The sequence below is a fragment of the Podarcis erhardii genome, assembly GCF_964252035.2.
Source record: "Podarcis erhardii genome assembly, chromosome: 3".
NCBI lineage: Eukaryota > Metazoa > Chordata > Lepidosauria > Squamata > Lacertidae > Podarcis > Podarcis erhardii.
In genome coordinates, this window is record NC_138507.1 from 75,331,232 (window position 1) to 75,352,808 (window position 21,577).

The following is a 21,577-nucleotide window of genomic DNA, read 5'->3' on the forward strand; positions in this document are numbered from 1 at the left end:
CCTTAGATTAGGGAAGGGAATCTTTTTTTTTTTGGTTTCGTGGACCCCATCATTATCTGGACTGCCTATCTGATTGGTGCCTAAAAACAGATAATGATCGCACCAGGCATGCCTCCCTGGCAAGACATTCCACAAACAGCAAGCCACCACTGAAAAGCCTGATTCATATCATCACCCTCTGCCCTATAGTTTGTTAAGGATGCTCTGTCAAGAGATCCCAGGATTGTTTGGAGGAAGCTGTGACTGTTAAAGTGGTATAATTGTCCTTCTAATATATGATGTGGATGTGACCTTATTCTTCTGTCATGGGGAAGGGAATGGTCCTCTTCAGGGCCAGGTTAAGACTGGATTGAAAACATTTTCAATTTGATACTAAACACCAGTAGGCAATACAAGCAGTTGTTTAAGGATGCCAAACATAAATCAACGAGGAACGAAAGTCTCACTCGGAATTGGCCACCGTCTCCGTCATCGAGTTCCAAGATGTAACCCTCCACTGGGTTATGGCTAAAAGGTGGCATCCTCCAGGCGAGGGTCACGCTGTTGTTTCGAGTGCAGCACTTCTCCAGCTGCAGGAGTGGGACTGGTGGCACTGAAACAGAAACTAAGCACCGATTAGTGCAACTCTGCCCTTACCCGTGTGACAAGCAGCAAAATCCACACACATCGCAACTGGCATTGCAGTTGCAGCTCTCTTGGCACTTAACACTCAGGGGAACATTTCTGGAGCAAAAGTCCCGAGGATTGCATTTTTATGACCAATTAACACTGCCTTATGTTTGTTTGTTTTTAACCATAAGGAATATCCATATCTGAGAAAGCGGTGAATGATGAATCTTTGGCAAAGTCACCATCTGTTTACTTCACTGCACATCCAGTTTGGATTTGATATCCCGCTTTATCGCTACCCGAAGGAGTCTCAAAGCGGCTAACATTCTCCTTTCCCTTCCTCCCCCACAACAAACACTCTGTGAGGTGAGTGGGGCTGAGAGACTTCAGAGAAGTGTGACTGGCCCAAAGTCACCCAGCAGCTGCATGTGGAGGAGCGGGGAAGCGAATCTGGTTCACCAGATTACGAGTCCACCGCTCTTAACCACTACACCACACTGGTTCAAGATCCCACCTCTCAACTCATCTCTTGGCTTTCTTCTCTTTTCTTTATTTGGAAGCAGAAAGGTTATCCATAGCCTGAACAGAGAATAATGCAATTGGGCATTGGTGTGCATTCGGCACTCACTATTCACCCAGAAACCCGCATCTCTATAATTGAACCATACATTCTTCTACTAAAGACAACTAATGTTCTTGTGTTATTAACTTTTATTTTTCTTCTGCTCATAACTGTTGCAGCACTTTATCTCTGAAACCCTTGCTTTTACTGATTGGATGAAGGCAAAATGTCACATTGGTTGATATTAACTAGGCTGGCATTTCAATTGGTATAAATCTGATTTGTGTAACCCACAGGCCACATATGTCCCCTAACTTTCCACATGGTGATGTAGTGGAGCATTCTTTCTGCCCCAAGGTAAAAGGTGCCACGTCAAATGTGTATCATACGCCTATTGCCAAAATTCTCACTTCAAAAGAGTTTAGGGATTTAATGTAAATACAGGTGACATTCCAATTAAGCTTGCCATCTACAGAGGACTCAGATATACAGCTGCAAATAAAACGTTTCAAGTGTGTTTTAAGTGCAATATACAATAAGACACTAGATGGCGGTGGTGAGCCTTACGGAAAATTCAATGTATTTTTTAAAAAACACTCTCCCCCCCCCCTTTTTTTTAAAAAGCATTTTCAGTGTGGTTTTGATATGTGTCTAGATTCCATCAGGCAAGGTTTCTATTCCTGCAAGAATTCTGTGGCTGAAATTTTGTAGTTTAACCTTTGAAGCAGAGCCAGCAGAGCACAATGCATGAGGCAACAGATGGGCAGGAAAGCATCTGGTGACATAACAGTAGAGCCAATGAGTGGAGAGCAATGTTTGGAATAGGGTGTGGCCAGCACAGAAGTCAGCACTAGGTGGAGTGCCATCAAAACTCAGCCAGGATGGAGACATGTTAGAAGTGATGCATTTGAGGATTTTGTAATACAGCAGAGGGAATCTGTGTGACAGATGGCTGTTTGGACACCAATACAAAACTATTACTAGAAAGCTAAGTATGGGTACAAACATTAAGAGTCCTAATTATAGAAGCTGAAGGAAGTGCTGAATTTAAATGGTCTGAAAAGGATAGATATGGAATGTAGAAAATGTCATGTGTACATTACTTCAAACACCAGCAGTGATAGCTCCTGGAGCTGGAGTAAACAGTAATATGTATACACTTTTAGACCACATCAGCAAGGCCGAGGGGGTGCATGTGTCTACATTGGCTCCCAGTACATTTCCGGGCATAATTCAAAGTGTTGGTGCTGACCTTTAAAGCCCTTTAAAGCCTCGGCATAGTATACCTAAAGGAGCGTTTCCACCCCCATCGTTCAGCCCGGACACTGAGGTCCAGCTCTGAGGGCCTTCTGGCGGTTCCCTCACTGCGAGAAGCGAAGCTACAGGGTACCAGGCAGAGGACCTTCTCGGTAGTGGCGCCTGCCCTGTGGAACGCCCTCCCATCAGATGTCAAAGAAATAAACAACTATCTGACTTTTAGAAGGCATCTGAAGGCAGCCCTATTTAGGGGAGCTTTTAATATTTGATGAATTCTTGTATTTTAATATTTTGTGGAAAGACAGAATGGCTGGGGAAATCCAGCCAGATGGGCGGGGTATAAATTATTATTATTATTATTATTATTATTATTATTATTATTATTATTATCATCATCATCATCATCATCATCATCTGGGTAGCCCAGGACCTCCATATACACTGCCCAGGCTTCTTTCATCCAAGGGAAGCTCACTTCAGTACTGTTACACAGTGGTTTGACTTCATCCACAGAGCTGTACTCCATCGTCTCGCGAGGAAGATGGATGACAACAACAGTATATAGGTTCAGTTTGAAGAGCAGGCCCAGAACATGAGACTTAATAAGGACAGGCAGAACTATGCTGGCTCCCCTGCCCATGTGACAAGGTATAAATCAGCTGGTGGGGCACATAATGCTGTCTAGACATTTGGGTAAAAAAATTGAGCCTGCAAGCTCTTTAGCAGATATGCTGCCTTGAGAGGTGCATGAAGTTATGGGTGGTGTTCAACTAAAATTTACTCAAGAGTTAGACCCATTGAAATTAATGAACATAGAAGTCAAAGAATCATAGAGGTGGAAGGGATTCCAAGGGTCATCTAGTCCAACCCCTGCAATACAGGAATCCTACCCACAGCCATCCCTGGGTGGGCTTTTACCACCAACTTTCTGGTTAACAGCCAGACACACTGAGCCATTGTGCCACCTGATGAACATGACCACGATAGAGCCATTAATGTCAGCTGGTTTACTCTGAGTAATTTTTTTTACTATCACCCAAGGTTTGGAAGCCTAGCCAGTAAGAGTCCCAGTTTTGAAATCTTTGGTGCCTTATAGCTAGTAAAATAGCTACTGCCAAGTCTATTGCTGAGAGGGTAGCAAATAGGCTGTGAATATCTAGCTGTTTTAAGAATTATGTTACTAATAGGTAATAATTCAAGATTTCTCTAACATAACATTACTAATTAATCTGTTCCTAGAGCAATGCTAAAGAAGCTCTTCTTTTCTGTATTATTGATGAAATTATACTTTTGGAGAGGAAGAGTTATTCCACCAATGGCAAGAAATGCACACACATTTTAATACAGTCTGATCCTCATTTTCCTTCTCCTTAGTAGAAAACATAGCATAGCTAAGGGCAGATATTAATCTCTCAGTAAGGTTGAATAAGGACAGAAGCTTGTTAAAAGCATTTCATGACTTCATTCTGCCATTTATAATAATCCACCATTTAAGTATATATTATTCATTTAAGCTTAAAGTTGTCCTAGTACAACATAGACATCCCTGGACAGCCTAACTACTAGAAAACCACCACAGAATATCTGCACCCATTTCTGTCCCCTGGTTTCTTCATTCTAACTTCCCAGACAACTCACATTCCACCCAAGCTTTTTGTACAAATTGCACGTACAAAATTGCAACTGCCTTGCCATAGAAACCCAACTCACTGCACCCATGATTACCACTCTCGCCCAGAGAGAGTGATGAGAAGAGGCAGACGTCTAAGACATCTTTACCCCACTCCCTATGGAGCCTATTTGTATACTTGGTGTGTCCTTTTCAGAAAGCATCCACTAAACTCAGGAACTGCACGTATGGGTTTGCAAAAAAGGAAAACAGCCCATGTAGGCAATAGCTTATGAATCCAAGAGCTGGAGGTGGCAAATTTAACATCTCTGCTGCTTTGGCCCTTAGAGGCAGCCAGCTTCAGACTGAGAAGGCAGCAGCACTGGGAGAGAGATGGACACACATCCCAACATAATATGGGGCAAATTGGATATAGATGTTTGTCACTGAAGAAAGGAAGCACAGCATCCCTCCTTATGCCTGTTATCTGCCTAAACATACAAGAAGACACCTGTTATAATGGAAACATTACAGTCCAAATTCTTGCACTGGCAAATAAGGTAAAGGTAAAGGGACCCCTGACCATTAGGTCCAGTCGTAGCCGACTCTGGGGTTGCGGCTTTATTGGCCGAGGGAGCCGGCGTACAGCTTCCGGGTCATGTGGCCAGCATGACTAAGCCGCTTCTGGCGAACCAGAGCAGAGCACAGAAACGCCATTTACCTTCCTGCCAGAGCGGTTCCTATTTATCTACTTGCACTTTGACGTGCTTTTGAACTGCTAGGTTGGCAGGAGCAGAGACCGAGCAATGGGAGCTCACCCCGTCACGGGGATTCGAACCACCGACCTTCTGATCGGCAAGTCCTAGGCTCTGTGTTTTAACCCACAGTGCCACCCACGTCCCTTACACTGGCAAATAGAAGCTATCAAATAATAATAAAATACATCCAAATTGAGACCAGGTTCTTTTGCAATTATACAGTCTAAGAGAGACTTCACCTTAAATTCTCCTCATCTGCATATTCTTTTCTGGGTTTTTAAATTTTTGATGTTGCAATTTGCTGATGTTCTTTCAGTGGCTTCATTAATATAACCCATTTAGTTTAGGAAACAATACCCTTTTGGGGAGCATATTTTTGCCTTTAACTACTTTCCTAAATTCAAGCATTTTTCTGTTGTTCCTCAAGGATTTAGCTGTCAAATTAACTGACCTAATTGCTTTAGATTGAGCCTTTAGAGTTCAGAATTAAGCCAACTGAAATCAAATGAGCTTCGGATGAACAAGGATAAAAATTTACCAAGGATTCTTGTAAAGATGAATAGTGCTGGTAACATCATTTACCTATGAACCATGCAATTCCTTCCAGCAGAAATCTCCTAGCAGTCTTCTGTGTTGCATCAAAGGAAATTGACCCATTGTTGTCTTTCATTTGATTTCATTTTTGCTTGTCCCTCTTTGTTCCTCTGCTGATCTTTGGGCACTTGCAATATGCACATTCCCATAAAAAGCAGCTCAAAGGAATCATCAGGCTGGAGCAGCCACTTATGAGTAGCTTTCATCCTAAGTAGGGGCTCTAGCCTGCTCCTCCAAGCAGCAGAATTGCAAGAGCAATCTTTCTGTGAAATGTCTGTTCAGAATGCCAAAAGGGATACTGAAGAGAAGCTGGTAGGTTTTGCTGAGGCATTCACTCTCTTTGGACAAAATACAAATGGAGTATCATATAACTGAGGGAGATAATTTGCCGAAAGATGCAGGCTGCATCAGCTGATCCAATGTCCAAGGGCCCCCAAGGGCCACAGTCCTTAGGGTTCTGAATTCACACCTTCATTGTTTTAGCATATGCGGGCTCAAATGGGATAGAATCAGGGACAAGTTTATGCAATAGAATTTACCTATCAAATGATACTCCAGCTTAAAAAGCTGTTATTATTTATTTATTTCATAAAATTGGTACACCACTTGATTATAAAGAAAATTGTTGTTGCATTACCCACCCTTCACCCTAAGGTCCCAGTGCAGGTTACAACATTGCTTATACAGCTATAATGTGTCTATGTGTCTTTGACAAAGGAAAAGTTTCACCTGTGCCTCTGGAAACTGCTTAATATGCCCTATGCTCATAATAAACGAGACTGTGAGTTCACAAGGTTTCTCCCTTTCATATAGACTATCCTGAGAGCATTCATCATTTGCCATGTCCACATGACGCTCTCCTCTTTCTCAAAATTTTACGCTACAGCAGAAAGGAAGTTTGAAATTAACGATTTCTACATCTGAATTTTGAATTCAAAATTTGAATGCATTATTGTTCACATATTCTCTCTGTGTGTATATTGCTAGGCTCAAATACCAAATGCAGTAAGCCATAGGCTATCAACTACTGTCAGAATTTAGAAACATAGGAAGCTCCTTGAGTCAGACTTTTAGTCCATCTAGCTCACTTTTGTCTAAACTGACTGAGTTTCAGACTGGGGACATGCCCAGTTCTATTTGGAGGTTCCAGGGACTGAATTTGGGACCCTCTGCAGGCAAAGCAGATGCTGAATCACTGAATTGCAGCATTTCCCCTGTTGTCAAATGTTAAACCTTAACAATTTTCAAACATCAAATCTTGTTGGATGACAGCTGCCAATTAAGGTGAAAAACCACAATACTATTTCACATCAGACAATACTATTGCATACAATTTCACATCAGCTATCAATACAAATACTTATACTGGCACATGATAACTGCCCAAACTGTCAAATGGTAATGATCACTGCATATCATGCAGCGAATACACGGAAATGCTTCACGATTCCATGTGAGCGATGAAATTCTGAACTCAGATACTAAAGCAAAATGGCAAATATTGAAATAAGATATTATTAGATTTAAAACGCAGACATCAAATATAAAAATGTACAAACAGAGCATACTGGAGAATATTTAGCCCACAGAAGAATTTTGGGGAACAAATTAATGTCAGCTCTATATGAATATGGTTCTTTCACACATTTTAAGAATAATGCAGCCTATGAATGAGGGCAAGCATGATTGTATGGGTAATTGAAATGACTTCTGCTGTTGAACTGCAGTGCTCCAAAATGGGGCAAGGCTACTTTTTTATAAAGTTACAGTTATGTCAGTAAACGTCTTCACTTAAGAAAAGAACAGATGGCCCAGTCTAAGCTTTTCATATTCTCAGATGTCTAACATTATCTATTACTACTGTCTGAGCTTGTTAGGGTCACAGGAAGAGGAAAGGGTTTTCTCATCACACAAATGCTTGGGTACATCTGGATAAGAAATTCCCATCTTTGAGGCCCATTGGAGTGCCTCACTGTCACCCACTGCTTTTTGAAATCCTGGTGTAAAAGAGAGAAAGAGAGAGAGAGAGAAAGAAAAGCAATCTACAAAAGCTCACCCCTACATTTCATCTGAATGAAGTCCAGCTGATGAATTGACTGCAACAATGGCTCGCTATCCAGAGTGAGATCAAATTCAGCAGATACTTTGGGTTCCAGAGCTCCTTTGACCCACTGCTCCTGAGACACTTGAACACGTTTGATTAAAGCATCTGAAATCTGAAAGGGAAACATTTAATTCCCAAGCTATAGAATAATCATTTAAAACTGATCATGACTCAAGCAAATTGTGGGTACAGGTGCTCTATATAGGACACTCTAGGGCATCTCCCAGAATTGTGTCCTCAGCTTTTGTTGTAGCCACCAAGTCTTGAACAGTGCGTGGCAATTCTTTTTGCCTGTGTACTCTGGATGGAACAATCCATTATGAGAAAAACATGGGAGAGATTAAACTAATGCAAATGGACCAGTCTCAGAGGAGTCCACTTATCCATGGCTTCTGCCATTGAAATGGATGGAGTATCCCATGTTTGAATGCACAAGATGTGTGCATGCATCAGGGCACTTCCAGATTCTCACTATCTTTGAGTGGGATTCAGTCACATATTGGAAAATTCCAGTTGCACAATTCCAGTTGATTGGGAGGTTTTGTGCAACAAACCTGCTTCTGCAAATTATAGAATTTTTGTGATAAGGAAAGTGGTTGGGGAAAATGCATTGGAAAGTTTGGGCTAACGCCTGATGCAACATTGTCAAACCTCTCTCTGAACAAATTAGGGTAAGTGCTCACTAAATTTTCAGCATCTTCTAACCTGCTTCCAAACAAATCAGGATGAATGCTTAATGAGCGAGCACACGTGGGGCTTCAGAAGTACAATACTTTATTATTTTCTCATAAATCACAACATTAAGAGGCAACATACCTGTAAAAACCCAGAAGGGTCATTTTCTTTGATTACTTCAAGACAATATTCCATAAGCCCTGTAGACTGGCGCAGTTTCAGAGTACAGTGGTTTATCTGGTCCCAAACAACCTGGGGAGGGGGAAATTCCATGTATAGCAGATAATCCTCTGGGCTTTCACTGAATTAAATAACTTATTTTGGAAGCAACAGCAGGAAAGCAAAGGCTCTTGCAGCCATATGGACACCACCTCATCTGCATCAGTGCCACTGAGTTGTCATTACTTAGCCGTAGTTCTTTATAAGAATTTCATCATAATTTTAATGGTGCTAAATAATATGGATAATTCATGCTTCAGATAATCCATTAAAGAAATTAAAAATAAAATACATATAAAAAATGGAAGTTCTATGCTCAGAGACAATATACCTCTGATTACCATAGACTGGAAACAAAGAGGGAGTGGCTATCTCTAGCATGCCCTAGTTGTAAGGTTTAAAGGGGCATTGACCAGCCACCATTGGATACGGATAGGCCAACTCAATATATCTTTTCTTTATCTATCCTGGTGTAAACCTGGTTGCAGTAGCAGTGGGGAATGGCCAGGGAGCATTTTCAGGGAAGAATCAGCAGACACAGTAAGACACAGTTTTCTCCACAACCACCAACCTTCTCCTATAATGTCCTGCATGTCCTTGACTTTATGTTATCACATACCGTAAATGTGGTTTGAGAGTTCATTTGCCATGATAACATACGGCCCTCATTCTAATGGGGCTTGATCTTGGGGCAGTACTCAACAGATGGTATCTCAAATAAGCCTACGCATTTATGGGTGTTGTCAAATGAAATTTTCACTCACCTTTAACTTGTGTTCACGCTCTTTGGTAACTTTTGTGAGCAGTTTTGCCTTCTGACGAGTCAAAGCGTCAACCAAGGCATCACACTGAGCCACCAGACAGGCTTCATAGTCCAAGCCATTTTCCTTGAAGACAAAAAAACCCCCACATTTCCTTCTACAACTGAAAGCCTGTTTTACTCAATGCATTGCCAGTGTTTCATCTTCCTGGGGATTTTTTTTTAAAATGAGGATTTGGCAGCATGCTGTTTGTGTGATTCATTACAAGTTGTAACATTAATAGCAGCTTGTTGTAAAAGTTCTGTGGGGATGCTATCAAGATGGTTATGCTGGAACATTGAAAAAGTCTAAATCTTTAGCATATTTAATTTTTTGCAGTTCTGGGAAATGTTACTATAAAATGGTTCGGCATCATGGGGAGCATATGCACAACTCCCATTCATTTCAGTGGGACTTGCTTGCATAGAGAGTTTGTGGTGGACTGTCCCCACTGTCTCCAAGTGTCATTGCAATCTGAAATTCATTTGTGGCTGCACAGTGTACAAGCGGAAAATAACTCAGTTTGAAACAAAGCAGCTGACAATCAATGTATTGTTTCAGTACGTGGGCATGTGTATTGCTGTAAAGTCATGGTGAAAGAAACACGTAGCTTCAATTCTACTGAGCCTGACTAAAGTATTAGGGACTTATGCCTGAGTAAGTATGAACAACATTCCAGCTTTGTAAAATCAAAATAATAGTTTCTTCTCCAGAGCTCTTCATTAGGTTAGATGGTAAACATAACAACTGGGTATGTGTTGGGTATGTGTCTCTGTGTGAACAGGATTTTAATTTTTTTATTTGGCTGGTGTTATTGGATTAACATTTTGCAAAGTTGACCAAATAAGCAACTTCTAAAAAGCAAAGTGGGGCAGGACTGGAACCAAAGAAACTTTTATAAACCAAACCAACACCCAGATTCTACACACAGTTACCTGGAAGCAAATGCCCATTGGTTTCAAAAGTGTTTACTTCTAAATAAGTGTGCATAGGAGTGCGCCCTAAAATAATGCATTTTTCTTTCTTTATTCTTTTTGCAAAAAATGCCTATACCTCCAACATTAATTAAAAAGATATATATGGCAATGAACAGCATAAAATGCACAATAAAATTACATTCATAACTAAGCACAAAATGCATCAATAATCAGTAGATCAGATTAATAGCTACATAGATATAGTTGGATCACCATTCAGGAACTGCCTGGGTAAACACATGAGTATTAAGCAGGTACCTAAATGCCAATACTATAGGTGCGGTAGGATTGTCAGTACTGATGTTCATTGGAAGCTTGAATTGATTGTCATTATAATCTGTTTAAATGGTGATCGCTATAATTTGTTCTATCAATGCATTTGGGACACAACCTAGCACAGAGTTAGGTGTTGTGCTGGATTGTGACATATAGCATCTGTTTCAAGTTAGCCATATAGTCCTATTAAAATAAAACAAAAACTACAAAACATGCTTAATATCTGCCTGTTTAGTTACTGCAGTTTGATATAAAATCCAAAACAGCTAGAATTCTGTAATTATTACCTGTATCTGCTGTAGTATATTTTTCAGCTGAACCAGAAATTCCTTTGCTTCCTTTGCTTTATCTGAAATGCCATTTAAAGCCTGAGACAGTTGTGCCTGTAAGGGGGAAAAAGCCCAGTGACGCCAAGTATAAAACAGATAATCTTTATTCTTTACAAGTTATGCCTAAAATAGTTACTATATATCTTAACATTTTTTAGGTACATGGGTGGCGCTGTGGGTTAAACCACAGAGCCGGCAAGACCTTCTGATCGGCAAGTCCTAGGCTCTGTGGTTTAACCCGCAGCGCCACCCGCGTCCCATCTCTTACTCCCCTCCTTACCCATCTCTAAAGACATCACTCCCACTCCCTATATGCCTTGCCAAAGCTAAGCCTCCCTTTACAACTCGCCAAAGCGGTTCCATCTCTAGACCTTGCCAAACTTTCCACTTCTTGAACTGCCTGCATGCTTCAGCTGCCCAACCACTTGCTTGCATTTATCTCCAGGAAAAAACAAAGTTAACAACAGCAACAACATGTGCAAACATCAAATCAATTCAAATCCAGGAGAGATACAAACTAGAATAAAGATTTTAAAAGGCATGTTGCAAGAGGAAAACCTTTGGCAGGCTACAAAAATGCAATGGAGATGACACCCACCTGGGTGTCACAGGGAGTTCCAAAGGGTAGATGCCTCCACACTAAAGGCTATCCAAACCCTTGTAAACTATCATGCAGCCCACAAGTTCCTTCACAGTAATGGAAAGAAGCTAAATTGCCCCATGTTGTAAATGCCATTGACCAAAGCCATTAAGAATTCCTGACTCTGGCTATTTTCCCAATATTTTTCTTAACCACTTGTCCCAGAATCTGTCAATAGCATAGCATACAAGGACAGGTTCCTTATTGATTTTACAAATAAGCATTAATCCTACTATTCCTTCTCAGATAAAAGTTCATTGTTTATTCTGTATGTAATAGCAGCAGCAGATTAATATTGATCTTCTCTCACCTAATCTGCTTGCTGACTGAAGCTTACAAATTGCAGAGAATGGGAAGTTTCAGGACTTTGGAGGCCCACATTCTAAAACAGAGAGATTAATTCCTAAACCCACGGAGGGCTGGTTCACAAACGGAAATGGGTAGCCCCATCCAAATGCAATTCCTCCCATAAGAGCTGCTTTGGATCAGTCCAGCCTCCAACTAGTCCAGCATTCTGCTTCCAACAGACGATTAAACTCACAAGCAAGGCATGAAGACATGACATCCCATTGTCTGTCCTGAGCAAATCCTGCCAATAACCAGTAACTACTTATTTCTTTGACCCAGGCAATTCCTCCCCCCAGTTCTGTGCACATGCACTTCCCCTTAACCTGATACCCCTGGACTGAATTCTGGGGAAATCTACTCCTCCATTAACACTATTCAATGACTGAATATGATTTACTGGGTTACGTTGTGGGTATGCAGCCAATGATGCAGCATTAGAAGTTCACCAGTTGCCAAGCACATTTTGCTCCTGGCTATCAGTCACCTGTGACAAAGTGAAGATGCCTGGGTGCCAGGATGGCGCCTGATGTCTCCACCATCTGGAGGTGTATGCCTGGGGATCCTGGGATCTTGACTGTTTTCACACATTAGCAACCCATCCTGTAGAATTCTGTTATATTTTAACTGCACAATCAGAATGAATTCCAGAAACTAAAAAGTTGTATTGATATAACTTTGGAGCCATCTGGCCCCAAAATTGGCAACTAGGTATTCCGTGTTGGTGACGGTAACCCTGGTTTAAGGAGACATTTGCCGCCTAGTTTATATATCTAAGGTTCTAACACTGCTTACTTGTCTCAAACTACTACTCTCAAGAGCTCAAAAAGCATTGGGTTATAATTAAATCAGTATTTGCACTTTTATTAGACCAACTTCATTTTTACTGGACCAGCTTCTTAACTTTTAATTAGATGCTGCCTTCTTGTTGTACAGTGGTACCTCTGGTTAAGAACTTAATTCATTCTGAAGGTCTGTCCTTAACCTGAAACTGTTCTTAACCTGAGGTACCACTTTAGCTAATGGGGCTTCCTGCTGCCGCTGCACCACTGCCACGTTATTTCTGTTCTCATCCTGAAGCAAAGTTCTTAACCCGAGGTACTATTTCTGGGTTAGCTGAGTCTGTAACCTGAAGTATCTGTAACCTGAAGCGTCTGTAACCCGAGGTACCACTGTATATACATATGTATGTGGAAAAACTGCACACACCCAGATGTGTTTGCTATTGTTTGGTATTTTCTGCTATACAATGTACTGTATCCCCATGCTCATCCATTTTTCTAGGGATAACACTCCTTATTTCATGAGAGGAGGGGGGAAAGTCCTAGTTTCCCCAGGTCTAAAAAGGAACATGAACAAATGCATTTGTTCTCCACCAAACTGCACAAGTCACTGGAACAAAGAAAGGTGCCTTCTACTGTCTGTCCATCTAGTTCATTAATGTATGCTACACTGACCTGGAGATGCCAATAAACTTGAAACAACCAGCACAAAACCCCAAGGTGGAATTCAACCTTGTGTTATTACAACCATTCAATCAGTGCAAGTATTTCTGCTTGCCCAACTAAACCATCTCCTCTTTCCCTTCCCCTGTGCAATGTACTGGGGGTTCTCTCGACCTTCCCATAACCAATTGGGGGGCACAAGGGAGCAGGTGGGAGAAGAGGGCAGAAAGCCCCAGTTGCCCTGGCTGGACTCCTTGCTTTGGCTCCTGCTAGTGCAACTGCTGGGACGCAGGTGGCCTAGGACTTGCTGATCAGAAGGTCGGCGGTTCGAATCCCTGTGATGGGGTGAGCTCCCATTGCTTGGTCCCTGCTCCTGCCAACCTAGCAGTTCAAAAGCACGTCAAAGTGCAAGTAGATAAATAGGTACTGCTCCGGCGGGAAGGTAAACGGCGTTTCCGTGCGCTGCTCTGGTTTGCCAGAAGCGGCTTAGTCATGCTGGCCACATGACCCGGAAGCTGTACGCCGGCTCCCTCGGCCAATAAAGTGAGATGAGCGCCGCAATCCCAGAGTCGGTCATGACTGGAACTAATGGTCAGGGGTCCCTTTACCTTTACCTTTAGTGCAACTGCTTAGTTGTATCTGGTCCCTATTATCAAAACCAGCACAATAAAATACTATATACAACACAGAACTAAAACAACCATCAAACCAACTCATCAAAACTGCTAACCATAACACAGGAACTTAAAACCAAATCTTAAAAGGCCTGGATGAACAGACAAGTCTTAATCTGGCACCAAAAAGGCAGCGGTGTTGGTGTCTTGGCCAGCTGCAACATGGTACACACAATAAAAAAGAAGCATTTGGGAGGAGTCACCAACAACTTAAATTACACCTTGCGTAACAATTGATAAGAACAGTATTTTCAAAGGTGTGGGATGAAATGCTTTATTGATCGATGCACCATTTCAAATAATCACTCAACTTAATTATAAAACTATGAGCACAAAGACAGTGTAACTTGTAACTTGTAGGTACAGTGTTTTTATTTCTCTTTGCATCAGGTTTCCCCTAATGCTGTTTCATCCTTTTGGTTGTAAATACTGGAAAGAAAATAAGCACACAATTAACTAATTTTTGTGATAATAGTGATTATCTTGTGCTCCTATAAGTGTTAATTATCCTAGTGCAATATCCTTGGCAGGATGTAAATGTGACGTCAGGGAGCCAACATCCTCACTGACTGTTCTCTTCCAAGCGAATAGCATGTTAAAGCCACATATTTAAAACTGGCTGCAGCAGGATATTTGCATGCTGCAATTCTCTGTAATTTACAGCCTCCTGAGCCCCATAATAGTGGCTAAATCATAAATCAAAGTGCCATGGGCTGAATTGGACTGCACATTTCATCTGGTTTTATGAGTTCCTGCATGGATAAGGCTGTGGGAGGAGGTAGAGAGCATTCACCCATCATGAGCATATGCTACTTGCAACTATTTTGCAAACTGATTCCTCCTCCTGCCCATATGTCTAGGAAGCCAGCCTTTTTGTCATGCTTAAATCATCTTTTGAATAATCTGGGGAGCCATTTAGCAAGCAGATCTAGTGCAATGTCTCCACATGGTGCAGTTCAAAATAGCTCCAGTTTACCTATGAAGATTTAAATAGGAGGTGGGCAGTCTAAACGATCAAGGGAAATTATTTTGACTGTTCCAATTTATTGAACAAATACCTTGCCCCACAGGCACCCTGGCTTTGTAGCCTCCCATCCACTTTTGCACACTGTAGTCTGAATAATGTAGACTATGCAGTTAAGAGTTTTGGGGTACAGTGGATTCTGACCAAGAAGACCAAGTCAGAGAAGATCAGGGGTTCTTTAACTATGGCATGGCCCCAGTGCTTCCTGGTGATCCCCAAGATCATACTAAAAATAACAGAGGCAAATGTTGAAAGAGCCAGATAAGTCCTTCAGTTTCTGAACAGGAATAGTTCCAGTCTTATAATATAAACTGAAAAGCAGCTGCCTCTGCTTCTTCAGCAGCGCAAGTGGTTGCTGTAAAGAGGTCAACCAACTGGGTAGAAAAAATAGTCAATGGGTGTTGTTGAGTACTGAGCTACATGAGCCAGAAATCTTCACTCACTACAGGAGTTCATACTTAATTCATTTAAGAAATTGATTCAAACATTTGGGAAGGTCATATGCCACAATCCTCAGGGGACTGAATCACCTCAGAATATATGAAGCAGATGTATTTTTGAATGCAACTAAATAAAAATCTCCCTGCCCAATGTTACCACATGAGAGAAAAGAATAGAGTAGCAGCATTCAAGCCATCCCACAGGAACATAACTGTCACAGTTCCCTGAGAGCTCTGATGTATAAATGTATAATGTATGCATTATTTAATAACAGAAAGCGCTTCACCCAAGTGCAATGTGGATAATCAATAAATACTTTGTAGGCCTTTATTTTCAGCAAGGATGAATGGACATAATTGGCTTTCAGCTCAATCTCAAGAGCTTCATGTTCTACTCAAAAGTAAAGAAAATACAACTGTATTTAATAGAAATAATACAAATGCCATGCTCTTATCTATGAAATCTATGTCCTGTGATATCAAAACTGAAATGAATTGGTTTAAACCCTAAAATTTTATTGAATGGCTAATAGTTGAATGCGTAGTAAATAGTAAATAAAAATAACAAAGCAGAAGGGAATACTTGATTACGCTTATTCACTTACCTAGGATTCTTTATTCCCATAATTTAAGAGCCAAGAAAATAACATTTTATCCTGCAACTTTAATACAGCTTGGTTTTTCAACAGACTTGTAGCATGGAAATGAAATCCAGAGTAGTGATGTGTGAACAAAAATTGCATTAACTGTTTTTTTTTTAAAAAAATGTTGCCGGAAACCTACAAGGAAATTTTCCATATTCTCCTCCCTCACTCTGAATAAACACCTATTGCTTTTCTTAGCAAACATCCCCCAAAAACCAAATTACAATGAATACATTCCTACTATAACACTTAGTTGTTTCAGGATGGTCACTCTGAACTATTCTGCTGCTGCAAAGTGGTTTATAAAGCTGTTAGTAGAAGTTTCCCGAGGGTGGAAAGCACAGGCAAGTTCCACAGCAGATTAGTCTAGTCAGGTATCTCTAATATAACGTTATTTGTCTCTCACCAAGGTGGCCTTGAGGAAGTCACTATCCATTAGCCCCATCATAGGGAGGTGCTGGACTCCCATTCTCTTCAACCAGGCCTTTGGCTGATTAGATCTGATACCCTTTTAAATGTGTTGTGGGAGCGGGTGGGAAGGGGACAAGGGTTATTGGTTTATTCTTGTTCTTGTTTTTATTATGTATTTTGTGGGGTTTTGATTTTTTTTCCTTGTTGTGAGTGATCCCAAAAAAGATGAAGGGTGGTATACAAATTTAGTAAATAAATAAATAAATAAATAAATAAATAAATAAAGAATCATAGAATCATAGAATCACAGAGTTGGAAGAGACCACAAGGGCCAATATAATAAACAATAATAACCATCCATGGCTTTTTGCTATGCTGACCAGAGCTGATGGGAGTCCAACAACATCTGGACATCTACAAGTTTCCTACCTTTCTTTGCCCATTGTTCTTCATCTTTAGAATGGGAGAAAGGGTTGTTAGGATGGTAAATACAATGGCAATAGTACAGAACTGTGCAACTTTAAAAAAAATAATTGTACTGTAATGCTTTGCGAAGAACCTTGGAGGAGATCTTGGGATGCACTCAAAGTTCACTGCATGTAGTTCAGCTGTCCCTCAATACACTTTGAGAGCTGGTTTATACAGCAATTAGGACCATTATACAGAAAAGCAGCAAATTTCTAGAAGAAGAAGTAGCAGAGCTCTATTCAGCCTGGACTCAACACATGTTGTGCTGCAGTGACCCTGCTCCATAGGGTTGGGTTTACTCAATGGTGTTGGGAAAGACGGGACCCTTTTGTTTAAAACCTGTACATGTACATTACTGGCATTCAAAAAAAACTTCCACCTAGGGGTGAAATAAATACCTGCTGAAAGTGATTTATAGGGTGGGCCTTCACCACTCTTTCAGTGCCAATTTATCTATAGCGTTGGGATTCTCATCTGCTGTAGCGATTGCTAGTTCAGTTCTAGAGGGCGGTAATGGCTCCTTACGAAAGAACCGGGAGTCAATGGCCGGTTGTGATCTGGCGTGACACGCTCCAGCCTTTGCCAGCAGGCGGTGCAGGCGAGCGAGCTGTAGAGCAAAGATCAGGACCTCTCCCTGCCTTACCTTGTGCTGCTTCCACATGGCCCCCAAGGCCTTCACCTCGTGTTTGGCGTGCTTGCCTTCTTCCAGGCACTGGTAGCAGACGGGAGTCCGGCAGGTCACGCAGTACATGCTGTAGTTCTCCAGCTCGTGATCCGCGCAGGTCGGGGGCTTGCGCGCAGCCCCGGGCGCTTTGCTACCCCCGCCGCCTCCACCAGCTGCTCCGCCGCTCGCTCCGCTCGGGGCTCCCTGCTGGCTGGGCGGAGGGACCAAGCGGTGCTTGGCAAAGGGCCCCCGGGACGGGTGGCACTTGACCTGGCAAGAGGCGCAGTAGAGCACCTCGCATTGCTCGCACATCACGGCGGCCGGCTCGGGGGGGCTGCGGTCGCACAGCTGGCACTTGGCGGCGGCCGAGGCGGCGGCCCGGCCCTGCTGGTAGCGCTGCACGATGGCCTCCAGGAGCCGGTTGCGCTGGAAGCCGCGTAGGCCGCGATGGTCCAGCGAGGCGCTGCGGTGGCATTGCGGGCAGGTCAGCGAGGAGCTGGTGCCTCCACCCCGAGGGGCTGCCGCCGCCGAGGAGCCCGGAGGAGGTGGCACCAGGGGCAGAACCCGCACCCCGTTGGGAGACTTAAGGCTCGGGGTGTAGGAGCCGTAGCCGCTGTCGGTCTCGCTGTGCAGGCTCAGCTTGTCCGCATGATCCACGCCGCCGCCGCCCCCTCCGCCTGCTCCGCTGCCCCCTCCGGCCCCGCAGTCGTAGTCGAGAGAGGCTGGTCCGGAGGCTCCGGCCCCGGCTCCCGCCGCTGCCGCAGGGCCCCGGGGGTGCAGCATGGCGGGCAGGTGCTGCTCGGTCTCCGGCGTCTGCACTGCGATGGTTCGGGCGCAAGGCAGGCAGACATTGTGCGAGCAGGGCAAGATGATGGGCTCCCGGAACAGTGAGCCGCACACGGGACATTTCAGCTCCTCTTCCATGGCTGCGGGTGGCTTTGTGTCCAAACAGCGAGAGCGGGCTGGGATGGAACCGATCAGCGCAAATACAGCGGGGTACAGTCAGCCTTATTGCTGCTCTTCCGGGAGCCCTTTCCCTCCATGTTCCACAGTAGCCGCTGTCTCTTCCTGCTGCTGTTCTTGCAGCTGGAAAGATGTCGGAGAGGAGTCAGCTTTCAGCACCGCGGCAGGATGGACAGCTCCTTGCTGAGCGGATGTTGCTGAGTTCAGCACCGCGGCGCGGATAGACTGCTTTCCCAGCTGTGTTGCTCTAGCTCGGTTCAGCACCACGATGGAGTTGGACAGCTCCTTTGGGTTGAGTTCAATAGCGCTGATGGGGTTGGCCGGCTCTTCCTGACGTACAGCTGCTGAGTTCTGCACGCATAGGGGAGCTGGAGGCGGGGGTCTTTTCCAGGCGCTGTAGCTGCTGCCGCAGCGGGACTGACCTTGCCTAGTTGCAGCCAAAGGGGTGGAAGACAGCTATTGTTTATTGCAAAGGAATTTCCTTGCCCTTGGTGTATGCAGTTAGCATAGTAGTCGGCTAGCTGGAATTCGTGTTGCATAGATTAAAGGGGAGACAGAAGGGAAAAGAACCGTAAAGGGGGCGGGAATAGCTTTTTCAGCAAATAGGTGATCGCTTGCTATGTGACTGAAAGGAGAGAACGAGTTTTATTTAAAGGGAGATGTCTTTATACGATAAAAATCCATTATTTATAGACAGGATTGAACATAGTGGGGGTTTCTTTATCTCTATTAGCGTGCTTTCCCCCTGAGGGAAGACGGGGATGTTCAAATGAGGAAGCTTGAAAGAAGAGAGCAAGCTGCAAATATGTTTTCCTTTCCACATCCTTTATCATGCTGGAACACAAATTCCAACCACAAAATATTGCACACTGTTAACTAGAAGAATGAAATAGATTTTATTATTATTATTATTATTATTATTATTATTATTATTATTATAGATGGTACACAGGCTGAATTATGATTGGATAGTGGCATTCCACACACATACAAAAGATGATGTTGGAAGTAGGGGGGGGGAACCCTGCACCACTCCACTAGCAACCGAATCCAAATTTGCTTCAGAAATAAATCAGAGTTGACAGCTGAGTGTTTTGTGAGTTGGAAATAACCATCATTACAAGGATGCACTAGCAGTGGGAAATCCCATCTGTTTTTTCTTTGCTCTACATATGTTTAGGATAATAGAAAGATGGAATGCTAGAATAAAACAGAGATGATAAAAAGCCATTATTTTGTGACTTGGAAGAGATTATAATGGTTTGTAACCCAAGTAGCAATGGTATAGAAAATAAACTGGGTAGGTTGCTCCAAGCCCCTTTTTAGTAATAAATAGTCTTACACTTTGCTTACTTAAGTGCATATGGATGTTTTAAAATGTACTTGAAACCAAGGGGAACAAAAGGTGAAAGATTACCAAGGATTACAAAGAAACTGTATAAAACCAGAATTGGCTGGAATGCTGTTTTAAATGCAACACATTTTATTTTCCCTTTAAATCTGTTCCTCTACTACCCAGACCTGAGCTAGTGGCATATATGGCTAAAGAGGAAGGGCCAAAAAAGAGTAAAGAAGCAATACGTATATGTTATAGAGGTGGGTTAATAATTAGTGCCTTGGAATGCAAAATAAATCATTTCAGTCCTGGAATCCAGCCAAAATACTAACTACAGCTAGTTAGCATGGCTTTCTCAATATTTGGCCATCTCTCCACTGTCTTATTGATATGTCAGCATGAATATGTCCATGAAAAAAATATGGGAGATTCTGAAGCATCTAAGATCCAAAGGTGGTTTGAAGGTGTTGAAGCACTTCAGAATGTCCCAGAGTTTTCTTACATATATGTATTATTAACTACAATCATCGCCATCACCATCACTCTGATTCAAAATGTTTCATTAGTTTAAGAAACAGCTTGTTGCATGGTGCAGGGGCTATGGTCAGAAGGGAATTTTGTAATGTCCACAGCTGTGGAGATCCTGTTCTATGGATCACAACTTCTGCCTGGTATATATTGTGATAACTGATGGGCCAATTGCTGGTTGACACAGAAAATGAAAAACTGTCTCAACTCTGTTCATCCTACAACTTTAAGTACCAGTTTAAGAGACATTACAAACAGCAGGTGCCTGCACAATTACCTGAGCACTACACATTTAGCATATTCTCCTGTGCATGAGATCACAGTATGAGATCTTGCACATTAATTTTGACATAGATAACATGATAGAATTTCCAGGTGAATTGTGCCTACCTTGGTTGCAGGAGGTGCCTATTTCAGTTAATTAGGGGTGTCTAGCAATGTGTGTCCCAAGCAGCTTACTAAACTGGAGCCACCACAGAGCAATTATTACTGTGTGTTGAACACTACTCACATTTTTAACCATTTCAGTCAAATCCTCAGATGGTTATTAGAGTGTTTTCCAACTGTTTCACAGTATAAACTTGCTTATATCATTGTATTAACGGACCTACAAGAAACATGCCATTATGCTTGTTCTTTGATCATATTCTCATACAGGATTTGATCTAAGGTGTAAACTCATTGTTACATATAAAAGTTCCTGCTGCAAAACAGAGTTTCTTTCTACCTACAATTGTATGGAAGAAGCAAGGTCTAATGTCTTATTCTGGAAGTAGCTATATTCTCTTACTTCCAGTGCAAACTTGCACTGGCAAATGAATGTAGAAAGATGGTGCAAGAGAGGCAGAGGTGAACTGCTCTGCCACATTTGCTTCTCATATGATGTTTCTGCCAGTACCATAACTGCTATAGCAGGGAGCAATGGGACCATAAATATGGAAACGTTACAGCTAATTGCACTTAGGAGGTAGAAGAAAAAGGGGGTAGGAAAAAACCCCCAGAAATAATTTCTCTCTCAAAAGCAGACTACAAAAGCTTGGGATGCAAGGAGAGCACCACTTACCTCTCCTTGCATTGTCTGAAATAGCACCTTCCTCCTTGGAGTGAGCAATAGCCAATCTTCTAGGCCCTATCTTGGCAACAAGATTCAGCCAACAACAACAGATTCTCCCATTTCACCAGTTCTTCTTCTGAGAAACTCCTCTGAACCAGTTAATAAATAAGCT

General features: G+C 42.5%; 1 protein-coding gene across 4 annotated transcripts in view; it reads right to left on the reverse strand.

The window, feature by feature from the left end:
- The window catches only part of TRIM67 (tripartite motif containing 67), a 34,040-nt gene extending 14,675 nt beyond the window's left edge, over positions 1-19,365 (reverse strand). Inside the window, exons 1-6 of one of the 4 annotated variants that reach the window (XM_081855834.1) lie at positions 17,504-19,365; positions 10,728-10,823; positions 9,152-9,274; positions 8,310-8,420; positions 7,452-7,605; positions 447-592 (exon numbers count right to left, since the gene is read on the reverse strand). In XM_081855834.1, coding sequence (XP_081711960.1) covers positions 447-592; positions 7,452-7,605; positions 8,310-8,420; positions 9,152-9,274; positions 10,728-10,823; positions 17,504-18,448 — 1,575 coding nt within the window. In that variant the 5' untranslated portion in view covers positions 18,449-19,365. Of the gene's footprint in view, positions 1-446; positions 605-7,445; positions 7,606-8,309; positions 8,421-9,151; positions 9,275-10,727; positions 10,824-17,503 lie in introns of all 4 variants that reach the window. The other 3 variants (XM_081855832.1, XM_081855833.1, XM_081855831.1) reach the window with 3 other exon arrangements.
- Positions 19,366-21,577: the final 2,212 nt, after the last annotated feature.